The sequence below is a fragment of the Serinus canaria genome, chromosome 12 (assembly GCF_022539315.1).
Source record: "Serinus canaria isolate serCan28SL12 chromosome 12, serCan2020, whole genome shotgun sequence".
Lineage (NCBI taxonomy): Eukaryota > Metazoa > Chordata > Aves > Passeriformes > Fringillidae > Serinus > Serinus canaria.
The window spans coordinates 19,155,807-19,182,335 of record NC_066326.1 but is presented as its reverse complement, the minus strand read 5'-3'; the positions used below and the strand labels follow the sequence as shown (position 1 = coordinate 19,182,335).

The window sequence follows — 26,529 nt, the reverse complement described above, 5'->3', positions numbered from 1 at the left end:
GAAGGTTGCAGGGACTGGATCCAGGGAGTGCCTGCTGTGCAAGGAGACATTCTCAGCTGGAGAAGGTGCCTTCACCAGTGGCTTGCTGGGTGTTCCTCTGGAGAAATGGGAAGTGATTTCTTAGGATTTCCTGGCCTTACATGGGTTTTCTCACCCTGTGACAATTTCATGTTTGCAAAATGAAAAATCTTTCAAGAGAATGGGTTCATATGGCTGTAGAAAGTGTTTCTCCCAGTACTGGGTCTTCATGAGGAGAAAACTTCTCCATTGCTTGGAGGCTGGGGCTGTTTGATGCCTTTGAGGGCCTCAAGAGCAGTGCAAGGACTTTGGGTGGAACACCTCCTTTGAAACAATGCTTTACCTTCATACTGATGAAGGTATATTTTCCCTGGAGTCTAAAGATGTCAACTCAGGGCTCCAGCTCTGAGAAGATGGCAAATCCCATAATGGTGTAGCTGATTAGCACCCTTGGGTAATTGCTCTAAGGATGCCTGCAAACTGTGCCTGCCCTGAGCACCAGTGAGAAGGAGAAGAATAACAAAAGCTGGCCTAGAGGTACTGAGTGCTCTGGTGGTGGATGCCATTACCTGTAGGTATTAAACAGCTGCTCACACACTTGTGTTCCTTGGTGCTTAACACCACTGCTTTTCAAAGTCCAGTAAAAAAAACCTTGGGACACAAGTGCTGGAAGTGAGGAGCTGCTTTCTCAGCCATGAGGCTTCCAGTTCCAGCAGGATTCTGAGAGGTGCAAAGGAGGGTTTAAGGTACTGTATTTTTCAATATTGGATTTAAAAAAAAAATTGTGAAGCACCACAGCCCGAGCCTGGGTTGTTGTGGCTTTTCATTGCAAGGATTTACCATAATTCATAAAGGTCTTTCAGGATGCAATTTTTTTGCTCCTTCAGCATTTACATGGTTCTTCCTCTGTTAGACCTGATGGTAATTTTATTATTAATTTCAGAATCAGGCATATTTGAATCACAGCAGCTGTCAATCAGTTATTTCTTTTAATGTTTATTTAATAACAGAACTGCAGGAGACCTCAGAAACTGTAACCAAGGTGGAGCCCTGATTGCTCTGTTTGTGAAATTAAATTTGTGGGGATGTTTTCCAGTTGCTCTGGGGATCAGGCAGCATCACCCAGATGCTGCCTGATCCCCAGAGCAACTGGAATTATGAGGAGGTGGCTCATGAGTTAGGGGGGAAAGTGTGTTGGTGCATTGCTTTTTTGAACTGTGCTTTGTTTAGATGTCATTTGTATTTGAATAGGGTACAGGCCACAAGCCAAATTTATATTCCTGAGTTTGCTGCTTTATTTCTGTTGCCTCGGAAGGCTGTGTAGTAACAAGAGCAGAATCAGCCTGTGTTTGGGGCTAAAAGTTTACTTTTAGTATCTTGTATATTGCCATTTTATGTCAAAAATTATGTAAATACAGGTTTTGTTTAATCATGCATCTTTGTTATGCAAAACCAGTTACTGATCATGGACTTTTTTAGCAAGACTTATTAATCAAAAATATTTCACTTACATAGCCCTTCTTATGTCTTCTAGGAATCCATTTGAATTTTATTTAGGTTCCATTTAGGGTACAGACAGAAATGGCAACTTCACTGCACTGCTGTGATTTGACTCCAGGTTTCCAGAGAAGAACAGATGCTGCTTTAATCCACTGTAGCACAAAGCCCCAGTATTACGTTAAAGGGGAATGCAAATTTAGCTAAATAAATCCTTTTGCTTCCTTACAATAGACAAAAGACTAGAGTCGATCTCATGAAATAATTATAGAGATGTCTTTAATAAAAATAAAGTAAAAAAGACAAGCTTTGGTATGATAAAAAAAAAAACAAAACACCATTTAGTCCCTGTGAGAGAAGCAGAAAATTAGAATGATGGCTTTGATAGCCTTTAGTGCAGGAAATTGATGTATTATATCTGTTAATGAGATTCTTTTAGTAGTTCAGTGTCATCCCAGTTAAACTTGTGCTTATAAACAAAGGACACAATTCCCAGTTGCCTTCTGCTGTGCAAGCACAAACAAAATGCCCCAGCTATGATCTGACTTGCATTTACATCAGTGGCTGCATACAGGGTATGGCCATAGAAAAAGAGTCCTAAGCTTGTTTTGTGGGATGCTTGCATTATTTAGTCCAAAAAATTGCAGTGGCCTTTAAAACTCACCAGGTTAACAAGAACATGAACACAGAAAAAGAAAACTAACTTCCTTCTGTTTGTTAATATATCCATGACCTTTCCAGTCATCCTCACACAAGGCAAAGGCAGCAAGGATGCAAAGCTGAAGGGTTTTCTGTCACAGGGAATGTTTGCAGCCAGCCCTGACTCTGCACAACAGGAGCATTCTCAGTTTGTTTTTAATTTAATTTTCACTCCTCAGCTTTACAGTAGAATGGGCCCAGCTCTCTCAGATCACAGGGAGAGCTGGAAACAGCAGCAGGACCCTGAGCTGGGTTTAAGTGGAGTGCAGTGATGCTTTTTGGAAGCCTGGAGTGGGAGTGGTTACAGGAGAGATCATTCCATTGCCACGGTCAGGCTGGGACAGGCCATGGCAGTGCCTGCACAGAATCCCTAGGTACACCCATGGGAAGGAATGGATAATTTAGTTGGAAGCTGGCCTGCCTTTAAAGACAGTACCAGAGACTGAGTTTCCCTCCTAGTTTGGGGGTTGTGCTCAGGAAGTCATCCTTCAAATGAGAGGGACAGCAGTGTTCCTGATCCAGCTGCAGCTCTCAGGGATCTGAGTACAGAGAACAGGCCTGCACAAATCCCTGGGCATGCTGCAGCCTAAGAATAGGTTTTCTCTCAATCTAACATCACTGTATTCTCAATCAGAAATAAAATTCCTTTTCTTTCCGTGTGGTTCTTCATTATAGTAATGTGCTGTGAATTGGCTGTAATTTCCATTCTAGAGGTGTCTGGGGTGATTCTCTGTTTCAAAGTTACCTTTTCACAAGGTGTTAAATGTTAGATAATGTCAGCTGTTCTTGGATTCATGAAAGAAAGTTAATGAATCCAAGAACAGTATTATTGTTTATATTTTCTTTTTTTGTATTTTACTCTGTGAGTCATGTTTAGAAGGTACCGGTGATGTCCAGCATTAGTAGAAACTGAAGAAGGAGTTGATTTTAATTCTCTTAGATTTGAGAAAACGGGACTTTACAGCTGATAGTTTTCTCTTAATACTAGTCATTAATACCTTGTGAAGAGAGAGAGAACAGAGGATTGCCTGGATTTAATGGAACTTGTCCCAGATGATGACAATGTGATGCAAACTTGGATTCTTTATTTGTTATTAAGAAGTCATTAAGATGTTTTTGATTAGTCTAGAAGAAAAGTGTTCCAGGTTTTCCTACCACAGTGCAGCATGTTACACAAAACCATTTCTCACTGTCTTTCGTTGCAGTTTTCAAAATCTGCCTTTGCACGATATCACATTTTCATTTCACAAAGTGGTGACTCTTGTTTTCAGGAACTCGACTTCTACCCCTGTCCTAAAAAACACTTTTCCATTGTGGAAAGATCTGTGAACTTTGCTGTGATGAAGAGCCTACAGATGACCAAGAGTTACCCAAATTGTGTATTTTAGACTCCTGTTGTGGTTGAGCAGCCTCACTTGCAGGCCCAGCTAAGCCAAGCTGCAGCCCCATCACAGACACTGTCACAGAATATTCCTGAGCCGGGAGGACCCACAGGGATCCTCAGTCCAATTCTAAGCTAGAGGCAGTGCAGGGTGTTGGTGGTTCTGGGAGCCAGCAGTGCTGGGCAGCTGTGCTGCACCCAGAGGAAGCTGCAACATGGCCTGCACAGCCCAGAAACTGTTCCTCTTCTCTGTGTGTGCAGTAAAAGATTTCCAAGGCAGGAACTGCTACCTGGGTTACTCTGTCATCAGTGAGGTGAGTCAGAAGTTCTATTGAAAGCCTACACTTAATTCCTCTCTGACAGAGAAAGAGCTGTAAAATGTATAGACTCAGCATAATGGGGAGGAAATGTAAAAGGAAGGAAGTTTGTGAATGAGAAAAAGCATCTGTCAGCTCTTTGGCTGATTTAGAGGTTATGAGCGATCTTCTGAGGTCTCATTTGTACAAGAGTGAAGATTTATGTGTGGTATCTTTGTCTGCAAATACCTTCTGTGTTTGAACACATTGTCTTGAACCTAAGGATCATCTACAACACTGTGTTTTTCACCAAGCCCCTTACTTCCAACAAAAAAATCTCCTATTATTTGGTTTCCTTTAACACTGTGTTCTCTACACTCTGATATAAACCTTGGGTGTGCAGCAGAGGATAAAATCTCCCTTTTATGAGGATGCTTGTGATTGCAGAGAGGTGAGCAGTGCTCCTGTTCCAGTGAGTTACAACACCTCTCTCCTGGTGTGGGCAGAGTGCTCAAGGCCAGTTCCTGCTCTCACTTGCTGGGTAACAATACCCCGAGCTTTCCTGGGAGCAGGAACAAGTGCTGTGTTCTCATCCTTTTCTTTCCTACCTGAGAGTTTCCCATGCCCATTTGCACTTAAACATTTCAAAATTACATTGTTTTCCCTTAGAGAAAACTGGTAGGGTTTCATTCTCTTTTTGGGTTGGTTGTTAGTTTTTGAGACTTGGCACAGCAAAGTTGGCAAAGTGGAGGGTGTGTGCAGTGATTAAAATGGAGTGGGACTTGTATATTATATATACTTTCAGATTAGCATATATGATATGTATATATAGTATATATGATAGTATATATATGATCTAACTTTCAGTTAGATCAGTGAAAGGTTTCTCTGATCAGACTTGTAACAGCCCATCCTCCTTTTGGAATGGCTTTTTAAAGTATGTTACTCTGTAATTTTTTTAGTTTTATCTGTAACTACAGAGGGACGTCAACCAACCACTAGAAGTTGAAGAGTCCCTTTCTAATTTTAAAAGAAGATAATTTTGACCGACTATTTCTTAAATCCTAGAGAGAGAGCAAAGTATCTCATGTTCATCAGTGCCATTGCTTGAAAGCACAACTCATTAGATAATAACAATATAGAATAAGTCTTTGAAAGGAAATCCTTTGGTTGTTCTAAATAGGTCCTTCTGTACAACATTCATTTGCTACAGAAGTTAAAATATGGTCTAAATGAACACAGTTGTTAGTGCTCTGAGACTTTACTCAATGCAGTGTCCAGTAGAGAAAGATGGTTTTGTTGTCATTTCTGCTGCATGGACCCTCTGCATGTTCTTTGTTTTTGCTGATTTTTAATTTCCCTCACAGACTGGGAAAGACTGGTCTGCTCTGAAGTTGTTCCTAGTGCTCTGTACTTTGTTGTACTTGTAAGCATTTCAAATGGTGCAGGGACAAACCTTTAAAATGAGTCAAGTATTAGGCTTTATTTGATCTATATCTGATCTAATTTGATTTATATTTATTTTTTTGTTATATTGATTTGATTTATATGAATTTGATTTATATTTTATCTAAGATGAGATAGTTTTAACTATCTATTTTAGGTATGACATTTCCAGGCCTGAAACACTGTCTCATTAAACAGGATTTTTTAAAGCATCTTCAAAGCAGTTCATGTTTCTATCATACATGGAACAGAAAAAGGGAAAGAAGAGTTTTATCCACCAAGACCTGACTGGGAAGAGGAAATCAGTGCTGATCTCTGGCAAAACCTGGTTGCCAGCAAGCTGATTGCCCAGCAGCAGTGCTGTTCTCTCACCCCTTCCTGGGACAGGCTGGACACAACAGCTGAAGAGGTGAAAGAGGAGGATGGCTGGCACAGGACACCAAGGATTCTTGCATTGTATCAAATGCTGCTTCAGCTGCGTGTGCAAATCAGGGTATTTCAGCTGCAGACACTAAATCTTCCTTTTTAAACTTAGCAGTGTCTGAAGGGTGTGTCATATAGACAGTGGAATGTGTGCTAATATCTTGCTATCTTCAGTACATGTCATATATAGTGTGGGTTTGCTAAATTAAGAGGATTTCTGCTGATGAATGGTGTATCTAAATAAATTGTAGATAGTTGAGGTCAAATTCTACTACAGCTGCATTGAGAAACTCCACAAATTTTTCAAGCTTATCATGTTGTGTAAAAGCTTGCATAGCAGGGACAGGACAAAGTCTGCAGTGGGAGGCAGACCTTCACAGATTTTGTGAAGTGATCCATCCTACAGACACCACAGTTACATTAAAATTGCTAGGTTTAGTCCATGTAAGAAACAAAGCATCCTTTTGAAGCATACAGGACATTTTTGTATGTTAATGTGTTTTATGCTGACACATCAAAAAGAAGAACTGGCTATAAAAAAAACTTCAGAAATTCTAAAACTTGGGCTGGTTTGAGCCACAAGCCTCAAATTGTCACCCCATAGTCATCTTTTCATAATACCCATTTTTTAAAGAGCTGTTACTGAATAAACCAATGCTGGGTGATGATTAACACAGATTGGCAGCGAGTGATGCTGGCTGACTTCACCTGAGATAGAAGTGAACATTTGTAAGCTTTACCCAGGTTCTGTTGGTGCTGCCAGTCCACTTGTTACTCTTGTTAAATTATGACAATAAAATACAGCTTTGCCTTCAGCAGGGAGGTTCAGGAGGCATTGAGTGGTACTGGGGAGGGTTGGTTGGGTGGATCCTTCTGTACGTTCTTGTGTCTGATAGCCAGTATGCTGCCAGTGTTTGACAGAGGCGACCTGAGAGCTGGTTAGCCTTCCTTGTGCTCCTTGGAAGCTGAAGATAGTCTCAATAAACTTTTCCCAAAGGGATATTCTTAGTTCTTAACCCTGTTGTGTTATTGCCTAAAATGGGTGGCTCGTTTAGCTCCATTTCCGTCTCGCTGGTGTCCATTTCCATGTCAGAAGAGACAGTGAATTCGTTCCTGCATTCTGCTTCAGTGGGAAGAAAATAACCTGTCATCTTGTACTTTTTGCTGCTACTGATGGCATCTAAGAGTGTGGGTCAAAATGCCCTTTTTCAAAGTGTTCTTGTTAATGCCTTTTAGGGGGTTACTTGGTGAGAATTACAGCTTGGCAGTGGCCAGGGCATGGGCACTGGGGTTGTTGTGTGCTTTGGAAATCTGGGCTTGGAGCAGGGAGCAGCTGCAGGTTTGCAGGGCACGCAGGGGTACCTGCCTGTGGAGCTCTGCCCTCCCTCAGTGGCTCTCAGACTGTTTGACTCAGGCTGCTGTTATTGGCACTCTCACCACAGAATATTACAGAATAAGTGACTGCTTTGTAAGGGTTTGCTTCTGAGACACATGCAAATGGTGTCTGGATTTTTCTTGCAATGATATTTAACTTCAGTCAGATGAATTACCTGGGACATTACTTTGATGTGCATTCAAAGGTTTCATTTGTTTTGAACAGAAACAGCTGAATTGAGAGTGCATTGGAAGTAAAACACATTGGTCAATACTTCTCTCCCGGATCAAAGCTTTTGTCACTGCCTGTGAATGCTGTTGTCCATCATAATGGCTTTGAACTCTTGGCAGGGTGTATTTGAAAGTAGATTGGTTTGTTAATGTTATTGTGCTTATTGAATTCAGGGATTTGTGTAAGTTCTTAATATAATCAACTTCTGTTTACTAGACAGCACAAACCAGCCATGGCAATAAGGACTAGGTTCTAGTTCAAACTCCACTAATAATAAACTTCTGCTCAATGTTCTCACTCCAGTGGGGAATATTGTATTAGAGGGTGGAGAAAAATGCTAAACCATGGCTTGTGTGAAGTACGTATGGCCAGTTCTGCATTTTGAGAAGTTAATGGAGAACGTTTGGTGGGGTAATTATAGATAATACAGTGCATACATCAGAGCTTTGATTAAATGCACCTCCTCGTTTATGGCAGAGAGCAGCACAGGTACTGAAGCACGAGGCAGCTTTGAAGCAGTGGGGTGTACCCTGTGCCAAAGGAGTAATCTGTGAGGTGAAGTTGCGTGGGGAGGCACAGCTCTGGAGAGCAGAGTTCTGCTTGCAATTGTCACTCAAAATTACGCATTCAAACCAGGGCTTCCTTGCACTTGTAAAGGCAAAGTTATGTGCAAGACATTGACTTTAGGAGAGGTTTGTTCCTATGTGGAATGCCCACATTTGGCCTAAACATTTTTGCAATTTGAGTGGTTTGTTTCAGCCGTCATGCTGGCCACACCAGCTGCTGCAGCAGCTGCCATCCTACTTCTCTCTGTTACCCACTTAGCTCCACGGGCGACTTCTGGTCTGCATTCTCTGGGCTAGGTAGAGAATTTCGATCTATTTCAAGTGGAAATCTATAATTAGGAGCTAAGATCACAGTTTGACTGGTTTTAACCTCCACATTTTAAAAGATGCGTAGCAATTCTTCCTCCCTGGGCATTTGGACCTGTTTATACAGATTATTTATTTTTAAGTGAGGCAGAAGTTTTACTGGAAATGATGTTTATGAAATGAGATTTTAGTGCAAAAAGCTTCACTCTGTGGTTTGCATTTAAATCCATCTCGTAAATCCTAAGGCAGTGTCCCAAGAAGGTATCTGGATACTTCAGCTGTGGTTATGTTGGTGTTTATGGGCAGAAAAGTTTCTGGGACAAAGGAAGAAGATGAGTTTGCTGAATTGTTCTGTGAGTAGATGTGACTTCAAGGGAACCAGCTTTACATGCATTTTTCTTGAAGAGGGAAATAAATTAAATGGACCCAGAGAAAAGGAGGCAAGTGAGAGAAGGATGATTTGGCTGAGGAATTTCGTGAAGATCCACTCATGCAAATGCTTCAGTGTTGCAAAAAATAAAATAAAGTATCGATTCTTCATTAATCTCAATTTGAAATCAGTCTGTGCTGACTACCTGCAGTTTTACTGCTGCTCTACCACAGCCCTGCTTTAAAACCTCCCTGTTTCCCAAAGAACAGAGCCCTTGCATGGTCGTGGCCAAGCTGAGTGGCTTTATCACCTTGTGCTGACTAGAATTTTAAACTAGGCATGTTTCTGTTGCTGTATTTGTGATACTCGTGCTGCCTTTCCACAATGTAGAAGAAAAGAAATTTATTCTGTGCACCCATGTGTTCATGTTTCTAAGGATCTGAAATGCTGTGGAAAAATCTTTAAAGATGTAACAGCACAAACTTATTATATTCCCATACTTCTCTTTGTGTCCAAAACATTTTTTTAACAGGATTAATATAATGCTGATTGGTTCTCATGTGTGTACTATCCAGTTAGGGCCTGTTTTCAATTTCATGTCTTCATATTACACTGCTGAAAGTCCATACTGAAAAAGTGATGAAAATAATTCTGATTTCAGAGAATGCTCATTGTAAAACAGCTTCTCAAGCATTTGCTCTGTTCTGCTGGGAGGATCTTCTTCTATTTTAGAATGTTGCATGCAGTTTGGGTTTGGCATTTGCATTATTCAGAAACATGTTTCATTTCTTTGTTCCGTACTAAATCTGCAGCAAACCGGTTTGAACATTTGGGTGATTTCTGTAAGCATATGCTCCCATTATCTTCATATTTTAGTTCTAAAAATGCACAGGGACACTTGACTGCTTGTAATCTGGGGGGTTTCTGGGGTGAGAAGCAGCACTGAATCATTACTTCATGTGATGGTACTGTTATATACTTCCTTTTTATATGCATGTAGTTTTAAAGATAAGGTTCTGGGCCTCAGGAGGAAAGGGACTTTGTGCTTTTCTGGTTATCAAACGTCTGTCTTTCATAGTATAAATTCTATGGCAGATAAATTCTTGTACCGCTGCATCCAAGCCAGCAGCTCCTCTGGTCATTTTGCCATTAGTCAGTGGAACAGATAAATCCATACTTGTGGAAAAAACTTGGGGTTTGCTCCTTACTGGAATTCAGGTCTTTTTTAAGGTTTCCATTTTAAGCTCAAATGTTGAAGTTCTCTTATTTTGTCTTTATTGTACTTTTTTTTTCCTTTGCTTTGCTAATAGTTTGGCAAGATTTGAAGGAAGAGGGAGGTGTGAATATAAAAATGAAAAATAAAGAATGACAGTAGATAGTCAAACATCCTGAATAATATGTTATTGTTTTAAAATATGGTAGTGGATTTGACGTACTGGTGCTAATTACAGCCTTTGTGATTAGAAGTAATAATTGAAAGTGTAAAATGAGAGCCAGGGAAGAAAAGACCTGCCAGGCTTGTGCTGCTAAAATGCCTGGAGAGGAAATGTTTTGCTTTGGTCATGGCTAACCACACAACTGGGGAGGGAGAGAGGAGACAGAGCTTCTTCTTATTAGGTAGTTCTTGAAAGGAACTCATCCCTGAATTGTGGGAAATGCCTGTAAAATCAGTACCTTTTCCTAGCAACAGCAGCTCCTCCCCTTTTTGTCAGCCTGGATTTTTTTAACAGTATTATAAACCGAGGTTTATGCAGGAAGAAATTTTCAGTTTCCGACAAAATGCTGATTCAGTCAGTGCTGGCAACTGTTTCAAAAAGTTATTTAGTTGTATAAAGTTTTTCAATGGCTCTATTTTAAATTTTTGCTCATGCAAAGTCATATTAGTAATACTAATTATTTTTAAATATTTCATTTTCATTCTTTAGCTGTTCCATTCTCTGCTACTTTGTAAAATACTTGCTAGCAGCCTTTCACTTTTTCTGGCTTGGCAGATAATGAATGTCTATTTTCTGCTGAAACAGGAGTGCAATAAAACAGTTGGACTTATAGGTTAATTTCAGCTGTTTTGCATTCTCCTAATAATACACAATTAGAATATTCAACAGATTGCTGGGCTTACTAGTAAGATGCAGTTGCACATTGCAGGGAGATAAACCAAATTAATCCACTAGAATTTTTTTTTAAACAATGAAGTTATCAGTAATTGTACTGGACATGTCTGGTAGGTAGCAGATGCCTCAAACTGGACACCTTTATTAAGAAGCAATTCCTAATTCCAGTTGGGATTTTTAATTAACATTAATATAATATATATGTATGTATATATAGTAAAAACGTAAGTAATAGTAATTAACAGTATTACATTGTCTATTTTTGTAGTGTGCTTAATATTCTTAATGTCTTGCCCATCAGAGAGAGGCAGTGTGTGCAGGGTGTGGAGGTGAAGCAGGGCTGGAGAGTTGTCTCAGCTACTCCCTCAGTCCCAGGGAGACTTCTCCTGGTTTTAACTGCAAGCCTGGAGCAGAGTCCTTGACATTTTTGTGTGTTGGCAGTTTTAGTAAGTGCATAGATAAAAACCACCCCTGTAACCCTGCAGTGCCTGGCTCATGTTCTGAGTCTGTGTTATAGAATTGTTGGGTTGGAGAAGCCCTCTCAGGACACTGAGTCCAACCATTCCCCAGCACTGCCAAGGCCACCCCTGCCCCATGTCCCCAGGTGCCACATCCACATGGATTTTAAACTATCCCACCCAGGGAACAGAGCACCTGTCCAGAGCAGCCAGTTTCTCCAGAATGCTGGGAGGAACAATGCCAAAGGCTTTGCTGGAGTCCCAGCAGGTGACATCCACAGCTTGTAAAGCAGGTCACCTTGTCACAGGAGGAGAGCAGGTCGATCAGGCAGGACCTGCCTTTCCCAGCCCCAAGCTGGCCAGACCTGATCTCCAGGTTGTCCTGTGTTGACACTCAGGGTGACCTGCTCTGTGACCTGCCCAGCACTGAGGTCAGGCTGGCACATCTGGAGTTCCCCAAACTGCCCTTCCCACCCTTCTTGCAGATGGGTATTTCAGGTTTGATAACCTCCAGCGACCCAGGCCTGCTGGGAAGTGCTGGGAGTTGGTTCAGTGAGCCCTGCTGCCAGCTCTGTGCTGCTCCCTCAGTGGAGCAAGCCAACTTGCCATCCTTGCAGCTTCACACAAGTCATACTTGTTGACATACTTTTCTCCTCCAAACATATGTAAAGTAGAAGAAGGAGAAAGCAAGCTGCTTTTCTTTGCCAGTGAAGTTTCACTTTAATGAAGTAATTCATATGGAGCTTCAGCTGCTCCTGGGAGGCTGGGAAGAGCTGAATGGGGGAAAGCCTTAAATCCTGTGCCCATGTGTTTGCTTGGAAGGGCTGTTGTTGTGCCTCTTGTGAAAGGTAATCATTTCCATGCTTCAAAGGTCAGGTGGCAGGGAATAGGCCCATGAGCAAAATGAGATCGAGCGTTACAGTCAGTCAAGCATCACATTCATATCTGGAAAAAGTACAGAAGGCAAACTAAAAATCAAGAAGAAACCCTTAACTTCAGTCAGAACTCTGGGCAGATATCCTTCCAACTTCTTGTGATTAGGGCAGTGCCCTTTTTGTTGAGGAAAAGGTTAAGGGATCCATCGAAGGTAGCATTATTAAAATGTCAACAGGAGGTTATAATCAGCATGGAAGGTTATTAAATAGTTCACAATGCAAGGGTGAGGAAGGCAGAACACGTCAACAGAACCTAAGAAGATAATTCCAGCCTTCCTGTTAAAAACAAATTTGCCATGCTTGTATGGAAAGTACTTACAAATAAACTTGCAGCTAGGATGTGATGTCCAAAATAGCACAGCTCACAGCTGGCAGAACAGAGGAAGGAATTTCAGTGTTTAAAGAGAGAAGTGAAGCAACTCAGTATCGTACCATGTCTTTAATGGATGCTTCAGAGAGAATGACCTGTTTGTTTTTAGCAGGTGGTTACACAGTTTCAATGTCACCATCAGAACTCTAGATAGTTTATCATTTTTAAGTTGAAAGCCAGCTGTATCACGAAGGGAAAGGGATTAGTTTCCTGTCAGCTTCCTTTTTGGAAAAAGCAATGTGTGCACACTGCAAATATTTCCAGCTTGGGTTAAGTATGTTTGAAAATACCTTTTGGTTGGAGTCATATTTTGATGGGCAAAGAGAGAGGACTTGGTTTCAGTTTTACATGTTTATAGAAGCATTTTAAGAAATCTAAGGGGCTTTTTTTTTCTCCTTCCCTTTAAAAAGTACAAACTGTTCAAGCTGGGAGAGTTTGGCCAGGGTTAACCCTCAGCTCTTCAGTCGGTGGAGAACATTCAGAAATTGCTCTGTACTTTTTGAAGGGACAGCTGAAAGACAACAGGAGGGCTTTGGTTTTTAAGTATAGATGAATGAAGGAAAAAAATACAGGGCGTGGTGGGAATGTGGAGTTTTACTTCTTTGCAGTTTGGATGTACCGTTCTTAAAATAAAAGGTAGGAAAAGTGCTGCTTTTATTGGTGCATGTATGAAGTGTTTACTGAGTCTTTTCAGGAATAAAAAAAAAAAAATACAATTTCATTTTTCTGTCAATGCTCTGCATACACAGGATGAGACAGACAGTAAATAGTGCAGTGAAACATGAAAAGATGGAAGAGTGAAAGTGCATGTATTGCAATGTGAGTGTGCCCTCCTGCAAATACAACCCAAATACAAATTGCTGTTAGTCATCACTACTTCAGAATACACCTAGGACTCGGTTTTAAAATGTTTCCTATTGTGTGCAACCCTTTTAATAGAAAAGGTGTTTTTCTTTTCCTTTATTCCTTACCAATAACAGCATTTGTGTGAAAGCAAAGTAGTCTCCTTGCTAGATAGATGCTGTTGAGCTTTCTTCACCTGAAACCATGTTGCTTTCATTAGCTAGAAACACTGTCCCTTGGGATGCTTTTACTCCAAAACTGGCCAAAAGTATCCCATGGGAGCAGTCTTTCACTAGCAGAGAAATAAATGAGTTTTCTCTTGCAAGTACTTTTTCCCAACTTTAGTTTTTAGAAACATCATAGCTTTAAAATTAAATCCCTATATCCATGAAAGTAATCCTTTTATGTTAGATTGTAATATAAGGGCAAGAAAATGTTGCTTTAATTGGTCAGAGCAAAGAAAGACATAAATAAGCATCTGTCATTTTGAATGGAGAAACTTGGAAATAAGCAGTCTTATAAGAAATTAGAAGTTTTCGTTCATTTTACAGAATAGCTCCTGAATTACTTACTTGGGAACTATGTTATTAGTAATTAGTGTATAAAGTTAAATAATCCTTGAAACCTCCATTCTCCTGTTTGACTCGTGCTCTAAAGATGTCACAGGCATGACAGATTGAGACTTGCAAAAACTGCAGAAAAAACTGAGGTGTTTGCCATGAAAGCCACGTTACTTGTAACACCTGCATGCCAACAGCAAAACTTGCTAGATGCCTGCACAAAATGAAACTAAAGCAGAACTGTGCTGTTTGCTGTGGAGAATTTTGGTGTGCTGGGCTCACCCGAGGCTTTTGCCGTCTCTTTTTTGTTGTGCAGCGTTGAGGGGGAGGCTCCCAGCAGCGAGACCGGCACGTCCCTGGATAGCCCGTCCGGCTACCCGCAGGGCCCTATAACACACAGCTCCGCCCTGAGCCCCGAGCACTACGAGCACCCCTACGGGCTCTACTCCATTGCGCCCGGCCAGCAGCGAGCCCGCCGGCCCAAGCTGCAGCACTCCACCTCCATCCTGCGCAAACAGGCCGAGGAGGAGGCCATCAAACGGTCCAGATCGCTTTCCGAGAGCTATGAACTCTCTTCAGACCTACAGGATAAGCAGGTATTTGAGCTCTGGTACCTCGTTTGTGTCTATGAACTGGGAGGAGTCTTTTCTAGCATCACTTCAGTTGGGACTTTTAAGTCTGTTATTCTTTGTCCCATACACCTTTCCCACCTCCTAGAGAAAAGTGTAAAAGATATTAACGGTTTAATTAAGATTGAATAGGTTTAGCAGTTAATACTGTTAAGAGTAAAAACAGTTCTTGGAACTGAGATTTTACACTCCAGGAGTGTACTAGAATGTAATCGTGCAAAATATTTTTCTAAGAAAATGAGTCATTTTGAAACCCAGGTGTTTTTGTTGTCACAGAAAGGAAGGAAGAACTTATTGCAACTGATATTCTCTTATATCTGTGAGGTGAATTTTAAATACAAAATACTTTTGTATTTTATGGTGGAGTTTGCAGATGACTATTCCATTCATCATTGCAGTTTTGAGTTTATACTTTCAAAACCAATACGTATAAAGTATATTAAAGAGGTTACAAGAGCAAAATGTTTTTGTGAGACTTTACCCTTGTCCCAAGCTGCACAAAGTGATGAGGGGGGCCTGTGTTCCCTGGCAGGTGGAGATGCTAGAACGGAAGTATGGGGGCCGTCTGATCACCAGACATGCTGCCCGCACCATCCAGACCGCCTTCCGCCAGTATCAGATGAACAAGAACTTCGAGCGCCTGCGCAGTTCTATGTCCGAGAACCGCATGTCAAGGCGCATCGTCCTGTCCAATATGAGAATGCAGTTTTCCTTTGAAGGACCTGAGAAAGTCCACAGCTCCTACTTTGAGGGGAAGCAAGTTTCTGTTACAAATGATGGGTCAAAGCTGGGCTCCCTGGTACCGTCGGAGTGCAATGAGCTCGGGGAGACGGCTACCATGAAGTCCCCGGCAGCATCCACTGATTTCACTGATGCTATAACAGAACTGGAGGATGCTTTTTCCAGGCAGGTGAAATCCCTGGCGGAATCCATCGATGATGCACTGAACTGCCGCAGTCTGCATTCGGATGAAATCCAGAGCGCGGAGCAGGTCAGGAGCCGGGAGATGGAGAGGGAGAGCTGTGCCCCGAGCAAACCAGCAATGCACAATGTGGATCACAGGAAGCTGGACGAGATGACGGCGTCCTACAGCGACGTCACGTTGTACATCGATGAGGAGGAGCTGTCTCCACCCCTGCCGCTCTCCCAGTCCGTGGACAGGCCGTCCAGCACGGAGTCGGACTTGAGGCTCCGCTCCGTGAACTCTTCCCAAGAGTACTGGTCCATGACCCACAAAGATGATAAGATAGACACTGATACGAGCTGCAGGAGTACCCCATCACTGGAATGCCAGGAGCAGAGGATGAGGATGGATCACCTCCCCCTGCTCACTATCGAGCCGCCCAGTGACAGTTCCGTGGACTTGAGCGATCGCTCGGAGAGGGGCTCATTAAAGAGACAGAATGCGTATGACCGAAGCATCACCAGCCAGCAAGGCAGCCCTAAACATATCCCTCACAGCATTCCTGCCAAGATCATCACCCGGGAGGAGCAGGAGGCCAGGCACAGGGCTAGGCCCATAGACAGTCACTTGGCCATCAATGGCACGGCAAACAGGCAAAGCAAATCAGAGTCTGATTACTCTGATGGAGACAATGACAGCATCAACAGCACTTCCAACTCCAATGATACAATAAATTGCAGCTCAGAATCCTCTTCTAGGGACAGCCTAAGGGAGCAAACCTTGAGCAAACAAACCTACCACAAAGAGACTCGCAACAGCTGGGATTCCCCTGCCTTCAGTAACGATGTTATCAGGAAACGCCATTATAGGATTGGGCTGAATCTTTTTAACAAGTAAGTACAGCAGTTCCTGCCTTCCTCTCAGTGTCACTGAGAATGAACCAGGAATATTCTTCTTGTATCAAGTAAGGTAAGACTGGTGTCTGGTACTGACCTTTCAGTGAATAAACAAGGTGCTTGTGGTGACTGTTTATGTTCAAGTTTAAGTTGATATTTTCATAGTCTAACAGCTTCGGGAGAAAAAAATAAATAATTACAAGTATAGGAATGGTAGTAAATTACTGAAGATTAATCCAACTCCCTTCTTGGGGAAAAATATGGTGGCTTGATCCTGATCCATTTTTTAGTGTTATAAAAAATTCAGATTTCTTCCTGCCCTAATCATATAGGTGGTGTAAAACTCATCAGACAGGAATTAGAAACAGCATGAAGCATATGATGAGTTTCCTGTTTAACACTGGCAGAGCCTGGAATTTGTTCAGTGGGTTTTATTAAAACTGTGATGCTAAAAGCCAATGCACTGAATATTTTTTATACTAAATGAATATTTATCATTTATCACAGAACTATCACAAAATTTGTATTTCTGCCTATGACTAATAGTTTTCCTATGTTTTTCCTGTGGCTTGAGTGATTTCAGGCCTCCTTTTCAGATAGCAGTGCTTTGATGTGTTTGGATTGATAGGCTGATGGTTCCCCATGTATTTGTTAAAACATTGCAGTCAATTGAAGCTTTTTGGTGCCATCACATGAGCTGTGCATTACAGCCCCAAGTTTGACTGTAAACACTTTCAGGTTTAGTTTTTAATCTGTGTGAAAATGCCTTTATGGGAGCTTCCAGCCAACTGGGATTATGCAAGTCTTAGGATCACTGCTTGTGAAGTTGAATGGGTACGAAAATACATCAATTAGCTCTTTTTTAGAAGATTTGAAAATAACATCCTTGGCAGGGCAGGTGGGGAGGAAAGTGTTGGTGCTGTTGGCTGACATTTAATACTTGGTGTTTGTCTGGGTTTTGAACAGTAATTAAGCCTCGAGCAGTCAATGCTCAGTGAGCCTCAGGCTTGGTAAGAGTCTTTTGAGTCAGCTGCAGGAAGGTGTAGGGAAAAAGTGAATGGAAAAAGTGCTCAGGCAGCATGCAGGGGTGAATGAGAGCATTGGAAGCTGTCAGGTGCTGTTAGTGACACATCAGTAGGAGGCTGAAAGTGAAAAATAAACATCAGGAACAGACAAGAATAGAGGCAGTTGTTTGAAACAGATCAAAGTGACCTTGCTGCACAGATTTGCACAAAGATAAACCTGTTTTCTGTATTGTTGTGAGGTGACGAGCAGCTCCTCAGCAGTGAGTGCTGCAGGACAGGACTCTGCAGAACTCCGGGCAGCACCTCTGAGTGACATCTTTTGCTCTGTGTGATTTCCTTTTCTCCACTGCATTTTATCTCCAGCATTGAAAGCAAAGTGAAGATTGTCATTACTGTCTGCTAAGTCAGTGTGATTCTATTGATTCCTCAGACAGTTCCCAAACATCTCACATGTCTTGGGTTTTGATTGTGGCCCTTCAAGTCTGAGGATTGTGACATTTTCCTTAATGTGCAGTGTCAGGTATTGAACTATCATAGAGTGTGATGGTACATAAGTCTATAAATTCTTTTCAAAAGGGAGCTGGAGAACTTTTAAAGCTTTATTCTTGTGCAACCTTAGGAGTCTCTAGAGAAGAGTGCATCAGGTGGGATTGCAAATTGCATTGTGAGGCATGTGGTCAATGCAGTGGCCAGGTCAGTGCAGCAGTCACTTCACTGTCTTTTCACCACATTATCTTCACAACAGATTTATGATCATAAAACGAGGGAGCAGTGATGGCGTTGGCAGCAGCTCCTGGGAGGATGTGTGCTCCACCCAGGAGGAAGCTCTGAAAGCAGTGGCTTTGAACTTAGCTAGTACAAGAAGGCAACTTTTTTTCCAAATGTCTGCATCTACCAGAGGAAATTTTAGGCATGTCTTTTACAAGGAGTTCAGGTTAATTTTGTAGTGTCTTTGAAATCTTCCTTGCAAATTAAGATCCCAAGCCTTAATTAACAAATGTCCTTTCTTTCTGGTATGTGAAGCTTGGCTGAAATGCAAAAAATTAAGAACCTTAAAGAACTGCATGAATTATAGCAAATACTTCTGCTTTGTTCAGCAGAAGTGTTAAAAAGGATTAAGATTTTAAAAGCATGGAAAGTCACTATCATCTCAATTGAAATTTCAGTTTTTAGCTTTTCTGACTTTCCTATTTTAATAGCAATTTTCAGAAGCCAAAGGACAGTTTTCTTATCAGAGGCTCTTTGTTAGAATAGGCAGTTATGGGTGGGGTAAAAGTTGAGCACAGCTGGTGGTCGCTTAATCACTGATAGATGCAAAACATCAGTAGCACAAAGCTCTCAGGAGAATGGACAACACAGGACATTGGGAAAAAATTATAGGTAATTGAAAATCACTTTTCTGGGAGTTCTATTGGAAAGTGTCCCTACCCATGGCAGAGGGTTTGGAAGAAATCTTCAGGATCCCTCCCAGCCCAAACCATTCTGTGACTCCATGATCATCACTTGATCACGGAATTGTTTTCCAAGTGCAACTTGGCCTTCAATGTGGAACCTGAGTGTTGATTAAAGAAGTGCACTTGGACTTTTCAAAGGCATTTTGTAGTAGCCCCTAAGCTAGAAGGTAGAGTATCCCCCAAAATGGAATGATTTCTGCCAAAGAAATTGCAAGTGAGTAACAGCTTCAGTGCACTGCCGTGGCTCTGAATGGCAGCAGTGATTCCCCCTGGCAATGGGCTGGCAGTGTGTGTTCCCATTCATTCCTCTCCAAAGGAAGGGCTGCAGGTGCATGCCCAGAGTGCAGCAGCTCCCAGGGAGCCTTGGGCAGGCCAGCTGTGTTGAATTAGGCATTTTCTTCAACAGAGCTGGAATGAGATGTGGACTGGGATAAATGCACTAGAAACCATTCCTCCCTCACAGGCAGAAGGAAAACACTACCTAGAAAGGTTTATTTTGCAAGCTGCAAATCCTGCCAATGCAAATCCAGCCTTCGAGACTGGTTTGCTTATAAGCAAGGCTTCAAGAGGCCTTTTGACTGCTGCTTTAAAAACAAACACAAGGAGAAAAAAAGAGCTGTGACTTCATTCTCCTGTTTGTTTTGACTGCAGGCTGGAAATACCAGGTTTACCAGTTATTGCACCCCATTTGCTAGGATTTTCAGGTTCCATCCTGAAATGGAACCTGATGGTTCTGATGATGATGCACTGATGGTTCTGAGAGACTAACTAGAAGCGTTTAACCTCAGCAGTGTGAGATGTGTCCTGCCCATGGGTCAGCAGTGCAGGGCTGGCATTCTGTGCACGGGGATTGCCACCAGGGGGGTGACAGCATCTCTGGGTCCCTGCCAAGAGTTTGTGGCTGCCAGGTGTGTTTGTTGCTATCACTGCCTGGGGTTACTGTGTCCCCTGCCCGCGGTGACACACCCGGCAGGGCCACGGCAGGGACAGGGAGAGGGACAGGGACAGGGCAGTGCCTGCTCAGCACTCCTGGGCATGGGGCACAAACACCTTCTGAGCTAACAAAGCAGTGTCAGCAAATCGGGGACAACATCCGAGTGGTTTGAAAACTTGCTGCAGCTGTGCCTGGTGTTATAGAAGATGGGAGATAAGGGTTGGCATTGCTCAGACTCACTTTTTAATCTGGCAGAGCCTGGAGTCATGTTTAGTGTCTCCTTTGGGATATCAGCTGTTGGCAGGCACTGTAAATGGTCCTCCCACCTGGCAGGGTTCCTGTGGCATTGTGTTCCTTGCCATGGGAGCCAGTCTTGCTGGTGCTAATTGCTGACATTGCTGGTGAAGAGAGGCTGCAAAGTACAGCTCAGGGGCTGTTTCACTGCTCTGAGCTTGATGCCAGGGCATAGTTTAGGCTTTTCATCCTTATCCTACTTGTACTTCTTGGGGATACATGAACACCACTTTACAGTGCTAGAACAGAGCCTGGGCCAGCAATAATTTTACAATCAATTTTCCCAGATGCCTTGCAGCCTCCACCTCCCTTCTTTTGTCCTCTTTTCCTCTCTAGAAAGGGCAGTGACAGATGGAGAACTGTTCCCCACGTGTCCTCAGTGCATTACAATGCTCTGTGCTGAAGGGTTTGCTGTAGCTTCTTTTATAACGGGCCGTTATCAAGGTTCCTGCTATTCCAAAGTTCTCCTGAAGGATTTACTGACAGAGATAAAAAGGCTTCAGTATCTGTTTGCAATATGCAATGATGTATCATCATTAGCCCTGAAAGCCCTACTGGCTTCCTTTATTGCACAATGGGGATGATTTTATTCCAATTTAAAACCCACTGTTGATATGAATTGGATACTAATTCCAGGAGCAGACATTTTCCAACATTTCTAGATTCCCCGGAATATTAATTTGAGAAGGTTTTTTTTTTTTTTTTTTTTACTAAGCAGATATGAGAGGAATTTGCTGAGTGCTGGTGGGATTATACCAAAGACAATATTACAGATTACAGTTTCTAGATAAATTCTTGTTGGAAATCTGAGGCACACAATAATAATATTGTGAGAAAGCACATTTTTCATTTTCCATGAAAGCAGCTTTAACTGTTCAACAGAAGTATGAGGTTTCCATCATTTTCCATCTCCAGATAGAGACTGAAGGTAATTTGGATTCCTGAGTACTGTCACACTCAGAAAGTGCTGCAAGCTTGGATTCTATTTGAAATCCTTAAAAGTTGCCAAATGTTGCTTACTTGGTTTTTAAAAAATAGTTTTGCAAGTAGTCATTAATTTAACTCCTGTAATAAGTACACTAATCTGGTGTTCTCAATTTACTCCCATCATACTCATAATGAATTTCAGTTAAGATGCTGAACATACTTCTGTATTGCTTAGAGTCAGTCTCATCCATTCTAATACCTGGTCTCTAAACATGTGCTTTTGGACTGTCCTCCTTTCAATTTGAATTTGGAAGCTGACTGGAGACATTGCTAATAATTTTAAACTTTGTAAATACAGATTGAGTAGGAGGGAGAATGTGTAAATCAAACTGTATTTGTTCTCCTTACCTTTGAACCAATTCTTTTATTTTGCAAGCTGATCCCTAATATCTTCAATGATTTTTTGGAATGATTTGATAGAAAGAGAAAGGGGGAAGAAGAAGCTTGGCCAGGATTTCACAACAGAGCCATTTGCTGTCCTCGTGTGTGTGCTGAGAGGGACTCCACTGTTGTTACAACATCTGGACTGCAGATTATTCAGGCACAGTCGGTTCCAACAAAAATTAAAATCAAAGCACTCCATGTAACTCGTCCTCTAACATGCCGAGGAGTTAGTAAGAGGAGAAGAATGTTCTTAGTATGACTCTCATTATTTCTAAAAACATTTAGCCCTAAGTGAGAACACCCAAAGAAAAAAAAGCTTTGTGTGTTTTGCTTTGTTCTGTGCATGTTTTATCTTTTCTCCCGGAGGAGCCATTTTTCCTCCTTTCTTTTCCAAAACAAGTGCTTGGATTAGCATAAATTATATCCCATCCAAACCAGCTGAAATGTAGAACCAATAGTAAATTGAAGTGCTGGGTTCAAATATGGGCACGGGGATTCCTTTTATTGCCATTAAAAGGCAATATAAACTTTCCTAAATGTTGGAAGCAAATGTGGCTTTGCTGGAAGCAGCAATAGCTGAGTGTGAGTGGCCCTGAGTCCCTGCAAGCCATTACCTCATCCCTGCCTCCAGCTCCTGCTGCCCTTAAACATTCCAGGCACACTCTTGCCTCCCTGCTATGTGCCAGGAATTGGAGCTGAGCTCTGACAATGCCTGCATGCCTCCTGTTGGAAAATGAGCCCATGAGTGGAGGAATTTTGCTTGCTGAGCAGCTCCAGACAGCGGCTGATGGGGCTCCAGGTGCCTGCATTGGAATTCCTTCTGGCCAAACATCTCCAGTGGTCAAATTTTGAGGGTGACAAATGTGACCAGCTGCTTTTGCAGGAATGCAGGGGACAGTTGGAATAGGGACATGGGAAGGCTGTGTAGGAAAAAGAGCTGAGAAAAGGGGAAGGTCCCATCAACATTTTCTTGTGTAACAGTTCATATCTATCAACTGAATTGGGGTTTTGTAATTGGCAAATCAGGAGGTGTTTAAACTGTCCTTGCACAAAAGGTGTCCCTTTCAAATGGAATGTGACTGTCAGAGTTTCCCATTTTTACTCTAAGAGTTGCAGAACTTGAAGCTGAAGTGCTTCTGTTTGGTGTAAGTGTGGTGAGGGTGTGGAAAGAGGATTTAGGGCAGGGACACGAGAAGACAAAAAGACAGGGACTGTTCCTTAATTTAAAGGACACAGTCATCCTAAAGTGTTGTTCCTGACAACACTTGCATAAACATGAGGGCAATACTCAGCCCTGGCACACAGTTCTGAGAGAGGGAGCCAGTTTTCCATATGTCTTGTCCTGAACTGGAATGTGCTTTGCTCTGCTGGCAGCTACAAACTCCTGCCCCTGCTCTGTGAGAAATGCAGTAGGGTCAGAGGAGGTGAGAACAACCTCACAGAGTGTTTTGGTCGGTTAATTTAACTAAAATATTTCCTTCTTATTGCCTTCTTTCTTGTGAGGAAGGAAGGAGTGGGGGGGACAAAAAACCAGGCTGCACACAGCCAAGAGAGGGAATGATGAGGAGGTAGGAAACGCTGAGGCAGGATGACTCAGGGCTGTTTTCACTAGCAAGGACATGTCCAGCTACTGCACTGGGAGTGCTTGGGGTGTGCCTCTGTGCCTCTCCACTGTGCTGCCTGCTCTGTTCCTCAGGAGTGATGCTTCTTACACAGGAAAATCCTTTTTCCAAAACACCTTTAAACTCCATTTTCACTCCTTTCATAGAATGAGCCAGACTTTCTGCTTGGGGGCCTTTAGGTGCCTTTGATACCCTTTTTGCCCTTTGATACACTTTTTACCCATTTATAATCAGCTCTGATTCAGGCAATACTTTTCTGACTAACCTAAACATCCAGTAGCAGTAATAATGTTCAATATATAATTTCCTGGCACCTTGTTAGGAAATGATGCCGTAAAGACACTGGTTGGCCAGGCAGAAAGTCATGGTAAAACCACGTAGGTCATTTGCCCAATTTCATGAAAATATACATCTACAGAGTTTTCCTGTCTTTATTTTGCTCCCCCACCAAACAGAACCAGGCACTGAGATCACTTCCTGCTGAATTCTTTCTTTAGTGGCATGAGTGGAAATTAACTTTTTGTGAACAGAGGTTGCTCCAGGTAATTTGGTGTGATTACAAGTGTGCCCTGACCTTTCCATCTGTGGTGGGAGGTCTTCAATGAACTTCGGAGAATTAATATCCTAATGTGGGAGAAATCATCCCCACTGGGGGCAAACAGTAGTGCTCCTGCCCAAATCATGGGAATAACTATTTTCCTGTTTCCATGAGATGCAGAGGGGAGAAATGTGCTCTTTCCTGGCTTATTTTCCCCACCCTGGGATTTTTTCTTGTAATTACCAGAAGATGCAATTTACAGCCAGTTTTTCCTTCTCTTCATTGAACAGTTGTACAATTGAGAAAAGTACAGCTCAGGGTTCCCACTCAGTTTCTCTCATTTTCCTCCTCTCAATCCCCTTTTGCCTCACTGTGGAGTGAACTCTGACAAGTTGTTTTGGCACTAGTTTGGCAGTATTTTAAGGTTATTGGTTTTTTTCCTTCTTAGCTAGGTTTAAATTAGACCTAGGGATTCTCTGGGCTTCACTGCAGCAGCAGTGGGCTCTTCAGCAAAAGCAAAGCAAGAAGTACAACCATAGAAACAAAACTGAGCTGTGTGCCAGACTAAGGAGAATGTTCAACTAGCTTGTTATTGCCAGCCTGGCTATTTAAAAATATTTAACTTCTTAAATGATTCTAAGAAAAGCCTTAGGTTCTTGCATTTAAAAAGCCATCCCTGTTTTTTAGTGTTGAAGTAATGCTTATTTTTGTGACAACTGTAAATATTTTCAAAATGAGAGTGCTGGTATCAAAGGCAAGTGAGATTATAATTATTATTATTTCTTTATTTACTGAGGGCTGGCACCATAGCTGCATTAAACTCCACCTCTGACATGAGAAGATTTCTTTGGCAGCTGTATGTTTGTGAAGTGTTCCTGTTTGCAATGGGTTTCCAACAGCCTCTAAGAAATGTTTGTACTTCTGGTTTGCTCATTTTCAAATTGTCTCAGTGTCCCTGTAGCAGAGACAAGGAACCAACAAACATAGGTGTGCCTTCAGAAATCCTGGAGTTACAGGAGTTTCACCAAGCTTCTCACTCTCAGTTAGGGTGGCTTTGCCCCCTTGCCTCAGTCAGCTGTTGGAGCAGTGTGCTTGTGGTTATTTACACTGTTCAGAAATCCCTGCTTTAATTCAGATGATGCTTCTGGCATTGCTGGGTATTGGAAATGGCCAATGCTCATTTGTTAATTAATGCTCTCATTTTACAGCTCTCTTACTGTCTGAGCTGTAAAAGGAAATACAAAGATTTCATGTGGTTTTGGGTGTTTGTAAGCTTTACATGTTCAGCTCATCAGGAATGGGCAAGGCTTTATCCACCTTTGTGCTGTGGTTTTGTGGCAGGTTTCTGCTTGAGGCAGTGCTTGTTACTCCTTCTCTCCTCTTGGCTGCTGTGGACACAGGCACTTTATCCACACTGTGGCTTGGATACTACAATGATGGTGCAGCTGTGGGGAGTGCTTGACTGGATTAAAAAAACAAAAAAAAAAAAAACCCAAAAAACCAAGCCAAACCAAACCACCAAACCATGCTGCCAAAAAAAAAAAAAAAAAAAAAAAAGGCACCGAAAATCAAAACATAAAACAACAACAACAACAAAAAGAAACAAAAAAGAAACTCAAGCCCAAAACACACAAAACACCTTTTTGGCTTTGTTCAGTTTGTCAGGAGTCCCAAGTCAGCTACAGGAATGTGAGAAGAGCCTGTTGGCAGTGCCACTGGAGTGCTCACCAAGCTCAGCACTGGGCTTTAGGGCTTGTCCTGCCCCAGGACTGGCTGCACCAGTAAACCCAGGAGGTACCTGTGCTGATCCCTCTTCCCATCCAGAATCCAACTAAAAACTTTTCCTCTACCAAATTAATTTTTCAGAATCTCTGCAGTGTTTTTGTAAAAGCATAAGGAGAGCAGTTTGGATATGTATAGGAAGTCAGTCAGGTTTTACCCTTCCCTTCTTCCAAGGAGGAGCTGTCTCTGCCTCCCTTCTCAAACTCTGGCAGGTCTTGAGCACTTCTGGATCTGGCCAGTACTCCCTAAGAAATGAATTTATTAAAATATACTGGCTTAATCTGTTATTTTGAAGTTTGTATTAATCCTTCCATCATTTTATTTCCCTTAGAAGTCACTTTAAACTAGTCTAAATGTCTTGATATTAATCAGTTTCTGGCAAGATCCTTAGTCCTTTAATCAACCTCTGAAAATCTTATGACAAAATTTTGCGCATCTTCTCGTTGATTTTTTCTTCTTCTTTCAGTAGATCCTTGTGATTTTTTTTTTTTGATTGGTTCTTTCATTTTAGGTTGTTTTGTTGGGTTTTTTTGAGACAGAAGACCTTTTTAAACTTATTTTGGAAGCAACCTTGTAAATATCAAAGTTCTCTAAATAATCACATCATCAGCTATGCAAGGTGCTAATGTTAGAGGGTTTATTTTGATATTAGTTAATGTATTCAAATCTGAAAATAACTGCTCTGCTTCTGCTGCTTCCTCCATTGCTATTTATAGATTTCTTATCTTGTCTGTTATTGGTCTGTGTAATTAACAAGCCATCAGTGGGAATTTTCCTAATCACAAAAGACTCTTAGTTGTAAGTACAAAACTGTCTGTGCCCAACTGTGAGCAGACAGAAAGGAGGATAACTTATCCAGGTGTCCTGACCCTTGTGCCAGGATTGAAGAGGACAGGACACCTGGATAAGTTATCCTCCTTCTGCATCCAGTCAGACACTTGAAAAAGTCAGGCTCTGGTGAAAAGGAAGGTTTGTTCAGTTTAGAACAGCTGGGTCTGCCAGCAGAGAATCCCTGGCTGCTTGTGTTCTTCAAACCTGCCCTCCTCACAGCCTGGCAGGTCCCTGGTGTGAAAAAACACCTTGGGAAGGAGAAAATGAGTTTCTGGTGGTTTGCTGGAGATCAGCACCACAACCTTCAGATCCTCCTGGTGCATATAGGGAGCTGCTCCATGGTATTGGAGGTATTTGAAATTTC

General features: G+C 42.0%; 1 protein-coding gene across 12 annotated transcripts in view; it reads left to right on the top strand.

Annotated features, from left to right (window-relative positions):
- IQSEC1 (IQ motif and Sec7 domain ArfGEF 1) overlaps positions 1–26,529 on the top strand; it is a 285,226-nt gene that overhangs the window by 230,913 nt on the left and 27,784 nt on the right. For all 12 annotated transcript variants that reach the window (XM_050979503.1, XM_050979508.1, XM_050979506.1 and 9 more), the window contains 2 exons: positions 14,202–14,481; positions 15,047–16,311. In XM_050979503.1, coding sequence (XP_050835460.1) covers positions 14,202–14,481; positions 15,047–16,311 — 1,545 coding nt within the window. The remainder of the gene's footprint in view (positions 1–14,201; positions 14,482–15,046; positions 16,312–26,529) is intronic.